Source organism: Nannospalax galili, unplaced genomic scaffold (genome assembly GCF_000622305.1).
Source record: "Nannospalax galili isolate Female #2095 unplaced genomic scaffold, S.galili_v1.0 scaffold589, whole genome shotgun sequence".
Lineage (NCBI taxonomy): Eukaryota > Metazoa > Chordata > Mammalia > Rodentia > Spalacidae > Nannospalax > Nannospalax galili.
The window spans coordinates 2,071,268-2,080,096 of record NW_008360324.1 but is presented as its reverse complement, the minus strand read 5'-3'; the positions used below and the strand labels follow the sequence as shown (position 1 = coordinate 2,080,096).

The 8,829-nt window shown below is 52.1% G+C and overlaps 1 protein-coding gene across 2 annotated transcripts; it reads right to left on the bottom strand.

Annotated features, from left to right (window-relative positions):
• Positions 1-2,015: 2,015 nt before the first annotated feature.
• Mlf2 (myeloid leukemia factor 2) lies at positions 2,016-6,264 on the bottom strand. 2 transcript variants are annotated; one of them, XM_008825384.3, is made up of 9 exons: positions 6,128-6,264; positions 5,416-5,493; positions 5,032-5,158; positions 4,793-4,828; positions 4,228-4,281; positions 3,763-3,891; positions 3,440-3,599; positions 2,757-2,969; positions 2,016-2,557 (listed from the first exon to the last, which is right to left on the bottom strand). In XM_008825384.3, exons 2-8 carry the CDS (start codon positions 5,463-5,465, stop codon positions 2,782-2,784), a joined length of 744 nt encoding a protein of 247 aa, XP_008823606.1. In that variant the 5' UTR covers positions 5,466-5,493; positions 6,128-6,264; the 3' UTR covers positions 2,016-2,557; positions 2,757-2,781. The 2 variants fall into 2 exon arrangements, with proteins under 2 accessions (XP_008823606.1, XP_029415634.1); XM_029559774.1 differs by lacking the exons at positions 2,016-2,557; positions 6,128-6,264 and adding an exon at positions 5,977-6,116 and having other exon boundaries at positions 2,782-2,969.
• Between the last annotated feature and the right edge of the window lie 2,565 nt (positions 6,265-8,829).

The following is an 8,829-nucleotide window of genomic DNA, read 5'->3' as shown; positions in this document are numbered from 1 at the left end:
TAACTAGGTTCACATGGAGAGCTGACCAGAGTAAAATGCCAGTGTTCCTTAGGAGAGTCATTTTCCTATCTGCTTCCTGGCTCTCCCTCATAGAGGAGAGGTGGAGGTGCCAGGGACTAGTTCTTCAAGCTAACACCATATGTCCTACATCATACCCCAGTTGAGCACTAGTCACATGGCCGAGGCTGAAGCAGGGTGGTCATGTCTTGTCTAGAGCAGGGAGCCAGGGGAAAATTTGTTCTTAAGGGCTGGGCCTATAGTTCAAAGGTAGAACACTTGCCTAGCATGTATGAGGCCCCAGGTCTGATCTCCAGCACTACAGAAACCAACCAAACAAAATTCATCTAGAAGCCTGAAAACTGGGGTCCAAACAGTAGAGTGTGAAACACTAGTTGATGTACCTAGATTGAAGCCAGGGCTCTTGCCCCGTTCTAGTCCCCATTCAGAAGTACACTTGAAAGCACAAGCCTGTAATCCCAGCATCTGGGAAGTGGACTAAAGAGGATCAGTCCAAGGTTATCTTCAGCTATACACTGAGTTCAAAGCCAGTCTGAGCTACAAGATCCTGTCCCACATAACAAAAGACCCTGTACTTCGATGTGGGCATCAGAACTGGAATGCAGAAGTGTAGCCTAAGAGTTCTTGCAGTTGGAAGGGAACTACGTGTGAGGCCGAGGGAAATGAAAGACCTGCCCGAGACCACATGGCTAAGTTAGAGGCAGAACTGGGCTGGTGACCAAGCCTCTTCTACACCCTAGGGCTCTTTCACCTTGGTCCCCTATCAGCAGACTGATAAAAGCTACTCCTACTCTGAGGAAGTATGTGCCAGCCCAGGACACAAGTTATACTTAAAGGGCTGTGGATGCTGAGTTCCAACCTCCACTTCAGAACCCAGATGGTCATGCTCTAGTACAACATGCATCTTAACAGCCCTCTCTAACAAGACTTAGTGACTGTACTGGTCTAAGAAGTCAGGGCCTGCATGTTGGGTTGGACTTCATCTCTGCTTGTTGGACAACTAGACAAACCCCCTTATCCACTGGAATCTACTAGTTCATCAGTCACAGGAAATTCTTCTCTGAGAGGCCCCAAAATCTTATATGCATTTTGGCTTCTAACAGTAGAAAACAACTGATTATTTTTATAAAGCAGCAGCCTGGAAACAGGCTAGGTGGCACATGCCTATAATCCCAGTACTTGGGAGGTGGAGGCAGAAGGATCAAGAATTCAAGGTCATCCTTAAGAACAAATCAAGTTTGAGGCCAACCAGGAGGAAGAAAACAAAAGAGCCAGGTGTGGTGGCGCCTGCCTTTAATCCCAGCACTCCAGAGGTAAATCTGTGAGTTCAAGGCCAGACTGGTCTACTAAGTGAGTTCCAGGCCAGCTAGGGCTACAGAGAGAAGGAAGACCCTGTCTCAAAAAGACCAAAAAAAAAAAGGCATGGGGGTGGTGTGTGTATGGGGGAACCTGGCTTAAAACATACTCGGTGGTAAGGCTTGTCTAGCATGTGAGAGGGACAGAGTGACCCATTTGGCTACAAAGCAAGTGAACATGCTGAGAAACACGAGCTCCTCCAGACTGCTCTGGTTCCAGGTCAGTGTCTGCACTGGTCCCCCCAGCTCAAATTCTTAGCACCTGGGGGTGGAGTTTGAGGAATGCTGCTGACCCTAGTTCCTGCCCCTGTACAGATAACCTGTGCAGGGTTATCTCTACAAGTGTTCCTTCCCACAGTCCTGGGGAACAACTCTACTCAGAGGAAGGGCTAGCCAATTCTTCAGGCTACACACTATAGCCTACATGACTCCAAAGGGTGAAGTTACAACAAAATGCAGGGAAAAGGGAAAAGCCTCTAAGACAGCTGTTTCCATTTTCCCTAGTCTGGCCCTGCAGAGTGCTGAGAGCTCCACTATCATCACCCAGGGGCTGAGCCACAGGTGGAGCCAAGAGGGAAGGTAAGACAGTGACCTGGAGATAGGGTTGAACTGAAAGGGAAAAGATGAAAAGTACAGTCAGCCTTTTTTCTTTCCATTCTCCTTTATTCCATAAACACCTAGTTACAAGTTGCACAAATCAAAAAATAAAGGCAGAGAAGGGTATAGGAAAGATTTCTTTTGTGACGTGTGGAGGTGGGAGAAGGGAGAAAGAGTTGGGAACCAGTCCACTCTCTCCACAGCCCAGACAGGACTATGGCACCTGCAGTGGGGGCTCTGAGGAAGAGGTGGGCAAGGGTCCAGGGGAGCTGAGGGATAGAGGTCCCTAACCCAGAGCTTGCCCCAAAAGACCCTTCAATGTGTGGCAGGGGCTCAAGGGGAAGATGAGGAGGCTTGGAGATGGAGCAGCAAATGAAAACTCAAGTTAGTGGATACAGGACAAGTGGAGTCATCATGTAAGGGGACAAATGACAGAAAAAGTAGGTCAAGGGGCAGTGAAAGGCTCTCCCTGAGACCCCCAGGGAGAGGTGGGGGTCAGCTTGCCTGTTAATTTAATATTAAATTGGGGATGGAAGTTGGAAAGGAAGTTATTTCAAGGGATGATGTCTCAGCCTCTCAGCCTGTACCTAGAAGAGAAAGAAAGATGAGCACATGTCAGAAGAAACAGTACAAAAGTCAGGGTTGGGGTATTCTTCTAGTCACCCCAGGAGGAGCCGTCTCTTTCCATGACAGTTAAAAGTATTAAGGTGCTGGGAACAGGCAGGCACACAGGTCTACTGTGCAGCCCCTTGGTTCTGTCACCATTCCTCCCTTTCAGGGACTTACAAGAGAGGCTGAGAGCTTAGGACCTTCACCAGTCATAGCGACGGGACTGTCGAGAGGGGGAGTCCTCAGGTCCCTGGATAGCCAGGCGGGGAGGCCCCTCGGCCCTCCGACCGCCACCCACGGATGCCTCATGCCGTCGAAATTCCAGAGGGCGCTGCTGCCGGAATCGGGACGTCTCCCTCCGCCACTCATCATCAAATGCTGCTGCTTCGCCTAGGAAGACAGAGCGGACACGGAGGGGCCAAAAGCCATAATCTCCTCATATCAGAAACCAAGGGCAAGGTTGAGATGCGAGTGAGGATGGAGGGCAGACGGACATTTTGGCTTCAACATAACCATGTTTCTGGATAGCACCTGCAGGTCTAAGGCATGACTACAGGAGAAAGACAGGAGTCACACACACCATGAGAGTTTAATAAAGCCATTCATCGGAGAAAGACAAAGGGAGAAGAAAAAAATAATACACAAAACTGATTCAGAATGGGGAGGGTAGGTACACCATCAACACTTAACTTCAATGACAAGATTTGCCTTCCCCTTTTAAGGATGCAGGCAACACCTGACTCAGCCCTGAACATAGGGCTCATCACATCAACTTTGGCTAAGAGATACCTATGGGGCAGGAAAGAAAGCTCTGCTCTAGCTCATAGGAACTAGGCCAGGAAGCAGGAAGAAAGACTCACTTTCATCCAGGTTGATGTAGTCCTGCCGTTCCTCCTGGTCCCCTGTGCGGTGGTTTCGGGAGCGCTGGAGGATGTGAGCCCTGTCCCGGATGTGATGCCCAATGGACATCTGTTCTAGCCCACTGTCTGAGTCCCGGACAGTCCTCCGTGTCTCTCGGATCTGGGATGAAGTGAACATAGCACATTCCATTCTCCCAAAGCCCTGGCTATATACATCACCCGGGATGAACACACCACCACCAACCCACTCCTGAAGAAAGAAGTCAGGATTTCTGTAGGTGCCATTTGATACTGCCTCTGTGACAGGAGAGCTTCTTACTCACCCCCCCTGGGGCAGAGCGCATCTCAGATGTCTCCTGGTAAACCTTGGGGGCGCCATCCCCAGTATTGGAGTAGGAGATGACAGTAGAGGAAGAAAAGGTCTGGCAGTTGCCTCCAGCTGTCATGTGTTCCTGAGGAGGAAAGGTGAGGACTGGCTGAATGAGGAGGGGTCTACTCTGCAGGGAGGGGGCCCTCTTCGGCAGCCTGCTCTTGCCCACATCCTTCTTACAAAATATGAGAAAGGAGAAAACATCATTATTCCCCAAATTCCTCTCACCCCAACACTGAACACACTTAATTATACACAGGTATGAGAGCAGATCTGGTGCTCCTGGCTCGATGACTTCAGGCAACCCAGCCTCTTCACTAGCACACTCCTCACCCTCCCTCCTGCCTCACAGGATGCCAGGTGCTGCTAGCTGCCACTGAGAACAAGGACAGGGAAGAAGGAGGAGTAAGAGGCTCACCATGTTCCCAATCATGTCATTCATCATTCCAAACATGTCCATGAAGCCACCAGACTAAGGAGAGATGGAAAACAGAGGTGATGCTGTTGAGGCACTCCGCCTGACTACACATCCCTTTCCTCTTCCTATACATCTAGCCAGAACACTCACTTATCTCCTTCACAAACTGCCAGCCCCCTCCCTCAGCCTCTGGGGCTGCTCTGAGATCCAACAGTCCTTTTCCCAACTGCTTTATTTCCCCCATCTTTACAGAAGTGAGCCAAAGTTAATGGATAATGACCTCTAAAGACGAAGGGTATGACAAGTGTCCTGACTTCCATTTCTCTGGCCTTTCAGATGCACCTCTCTCCTTAAAAGAACTGCTATACAATTATGTTTTCCCAACGGGTATGGACTTCTAGGAGTCAGCAGGATCTAGCTCACAGGACTCCTAACACCCAATGGGCTCTGAGCTTCATGAACTATCCAAAGAGAAAATTCTGAGGCCACCCATTAGGCAGATTTGGAGTTAACATCTAAGGTTCCACCTGCCCGAGACAGAAGGAAACCAAAGATAGAGACTCACCATTCCCAACATCCCAAAGGGAGAAACAGCCCCGGCCTGCATGAACACACAAGGCATAGAAGTTAGAGACTACAATCTATCACCTTGCAATCTCAAATGAGGGCCATGGCCTCCATTTGTTTCCCCACCTCCTCCACTCAAAAGGGGTCACAAAACCTTTTTCCAGACCCCTGCCCCAATTCTTAGGTCATTTCCTTTTCACTAACCACCCTGGGTCTCAGGTATGTTCCAACTATTACCTGCATCCTGCGGCTGGTGGGCCTAGTTGCTGGCATGTTGCCATCTGTGATGCTAAGGAAGGGGCTGTATCCAAAGCCACCTGACAACATGCGGCTCATATGCTGCCGGTGAATGGCGAAGGGGTCCCTGCAGAGGGAGCAAACAGAATGGATGACAGAAGGGCCAAGCTGTCAAACCCCAGCCCTCCCTGCCTCCCTAAAATATCAGTCCAGGGTGCAACACATTGGCACAGACGCCAACTTCCCTCTAAGTGAGAGCTGCAGCTGAGTATCCAGCCAGTTCCAACCAGTTCCAGCCAGGGGAACCCGGAGGTCTATGGGAAGTGCTGAGACCTGAGGCGGAGTGGGATGAGTTCTCTAGCATGAGGGGGAGGGAATTCTCACATCAGGAACATGGGATCCTCCGGCTCCACGTCCCTCATGAAGCGGAACATCGTGATCTCTGCTCCAGGGGGCTCCACGCTGTGAAAACACCGAGGCTGAGTTACTAACAGGCGGCCAGGCTTTTGCACATCGGCTCGGTATACCTACACTCAGAGCACCGTCTCTTGCACATACTATCACTGACGCCCCCCCCACCAACTCCAGGGATACCCTTCTCCAGGTGATCCACATAACCCTTTAGACAACTAGGGCCACGGTATTTTTTCCAAGCCTCTCAGTGCACCACCACCCCCCCCCCCCCCCCCCACCCCCCCCCCCACCCCCCCCACACCCCCACAGCGCCTCACCCCACCCGTTTTTTTTCTCAGTGCCCCCCCCCCCCCCCCCCCGCCAACCCGCCCGCCATCCTCTTCCCCAAGCTCCGGCCAGCTCCTCCCCCGACGCCAGTCTCGCAGAGAATCCCGAGTGGCTGCCCGCAGCCCCATTAATGACCCTAACTACCCCGCCCTCTGCTGGCACCGGCCGCTGCCAGGCCTCCCCGGGGCGGGCCTCGCTGCCCACCCGGCCGGTCCACGGCAGCCTCGGCCCCTGCCTCCCACCGGGCGAGCGGGAGGAGGAGGAGGTCCGTTCCCCCGCTGCCCACATGCCGGGCTCGCAGCCGCGGCAGCCGCGGGCCCGCTCCCGCCCGGCCGCCAGTCTGCTCCAGCCTCACCGGTCCCCGACTCAGCGGCCCATCCGGCCGGTTTCGCTTCTCAGGGCGCTGCAGGAGCAGGGTCACGGCCCGGGACGCTTGGATTGGTCAGGGCAGGAGCTTCACGACCTCCCGCACCGCCTCCTCCCTCAGCTGCCACCTCCGCGTACCCCCCGCCCTCGGCTCGCGGAGCAGAACCTCAGCCAGGCCCGGACGGAAGTGACGTCACGGCGGGCCGTCCCCGGGCCGGCTCTCGGGAACCCGGCCCACCGGCGTGGGAGGGGGCGGTGCGGCGGCGGGAGCCCGGGAGGGCGGGTCCTCTGGGGACGAGGTCGGAGGCCCATTAATAAGTTGGATAGGGTTCTGGGGACAGGAAGAGGCTGTGTGGAGGTGGGGCAGGGCGCGGAGGGATCCGGAGAGACCGAGCTGGGGTGCTGGGGTGCTGTGGGGGCAGGGCGTGCAGCATCTGTCCCCGGGGGAGATGTGGAGGGGACACCCGGGGCCGGCGGTCAGATGGGACGCATCCCTCCGGGGACCTTTAAGCCCAATGTCTACGGGAGCAGCGTTAAGCCGGGAGGCAGGTCGGATTTCCACCCGGGAGCACTGGGGCCGGGTGTTCGGGAGTACCACTCAGGCAGGGCGGGGTCCTCGGAGTGACGCAGAGGAGGAGGTGACAAGTCTCAGCCCCAGATCTAGTGCTGGCTTGCAAAAGAAAACCCAGCTTGGGAGAGTGGCCGCCAGATGGCGATGCTGAGCCAGGGTGGAACGACGCCTTTGAGCCTTGGTGTTGGCTAGGCATCTGGACACTTTGCCGGTCTGTGAAGGGCCAGACTGGGCAAAAGCTTTAGTTCTTAAGTCTGTTCGATTTTTGTTGTCGTGTTTTGGTTTTGGTTTTGGTTTTGATATTGGTACTGGGGCTCCAATCCAAGGCCTCGTGCATGCCAAGCACGTACCACTGAGCTACATTCCAGCCCGAAATCTCCCTGGCTTTTCTCTTGTGTCTCCAAAAGCTTCCAGACCTGCACTGATCTTCCGTCTATGCGGGTTGGTAGGTCAGGGTTCCAAAGTTTAGAAGAAGAAAGGGGGGGAAGAGTTAAATTAAGCAGAATCAGCCAGGGGCGGAGCTAAAAATGGGCCCAAGAGACCTGCCTCCAAGGGCAGAGACTGATACTTTGACATACTAAATGGCTTGCACAAAATCTGGCGTTGCTGGCGACATGGGCCCGCCTCTTTGAGGTCAGGGCGTTTGAACTGTATTATGTAGACTTTGAACCACACACATCCAAACTCAAACTCTCCCAGGTTCTTTACTCTGGCCATTAGCCACATTGGTACTGTGTGGAACCTGACCCAAAGAGAGAGGTTTATTCTCCACAATTCCCTGTGGGTAAATGGTCTCTGGTTAGGTTACTCAGGAAAAGGTTGGGAGTAGAGATTCTGTTTCTTTTGATTATCACTAAAGTGGAAAAAAAATAGTGCTACCAGGTGGGACAAAGACATAACTAAGGTAAGCTGGCAGACTGGCAAAGTCAAATGAAAAGAATATAAGAAAAATTGGGGCTGGAGAGGTGGCTCAACGGTTAAGAGCATTGGCTGCTCTTGCAGAGGACCTGGGTTCAGTTCCCAGCATCCAATGGAGGCTAACAACCATCCATAACTCCAGTTACAGGAGATGTGACACCCTTTTCTGGCCTCTGCAGGCATTGCATACATGTGGTACAATTACGTATGTGCAGGCAAAACACTCATAGTCAGAAAATAAACATTGAGGCCAGCCTGGTCTATATAGTGAGTTCCAGGCCAGCTGGAGTTACAGGGAGACCTTGTCTCAAAAATTTATTTATTTATTTATTTATTTATTTATTTTATATGTATGAGTGTATTGCCTGCATGTATGTGAGTGCACCCGTAGAAGTCAGAAGACGGCTTCAGATTCCCCTTGGAACTGAAGTTAAGAATGGTTCGTAGCCACCATGTGGGTGCTGGGAATCGAACCCGGGTCCTCTGCAAGAGCAGTCAATGCTCGTAACCGCAGAGCCATCTCTCCAGCCCCTCAAAAAGATTTAAAATAAATAAATAAATACTTTTTTGTGTGTGTCATTTTGAGACAGGGTCTCCTTGTAGCCCTAGCTGACCTGGAACTCACTATGTAGACCAGGCTGGACTCGAACTCACAAAGATCCGCCTACCTCTGCCTCCCAAGTGCTGGGATTAAAGATGTACGCCACCACGCCCGGCAATAAATACTTTTTTAAAGAGAAGAACTTAAATTTTTTGCACTGATATTTCCAGGGATTTGAAAAACCTTTTTAGTTTCTCTGAATATCCTGTTCTGCCCCAAAGAAAAGGGGTTTGGTATTCCGTAAAGAGTTACCTCAGGGCTGGAGAGGTGGCTTCCCACTACTGCAGAGGACCTGAGTTTAGTTCCTGGTACCCATGCTGGGTGGCTCACAGCTACCTGTAACTCTGGCCCAAGAGGATTCGACAGCCACTTCTGGCCTCTGACAGCACCCACACATGTGACAGACACAAACACATAAATCTGAACATTAAAAAAAATGTTACCTTAGTGGTTGTTCTGACACCCAGATTTAAATAAGGAGATTCTATCCAACTTTTCTTTCTTTGAAACAGAGTCTCACTATGTATGTAACCCTAGCTGTCCTAGAACTCGATGTAGACCAGGCTAGCCTCAAACTCACAGATCTGCCTGCCTCTGCTTC

What these genes read in the sequence shown, in the direction of transcription:
- Mlf2 (XM_008825384.3), bottom strand. Translation starts at nt 5,465, where the DNA reads ATGTTCCGCTTCATGAGGGACGTGGAGCCGGAGGATCCCATGTTCCTG. An exon ending in GAGGATCCCATGTTCCTGAT is followed by an intron (nt 5,159 to 5,415) that starts GTGAGAATTCCC and finishes CTCCCTCTGCAG; the next exon opens with GGACCCCTTCGCCATTCACC. An exon ending in CCACCAGCCGCAGGATGCAG is followed by an intron (nt 4,829 to 5,031) that starts GTAATAGTTGGA and finishes GTGTTCATGCAG; the next exon opens with GCCGGGGCTGTTTCTCCCTT.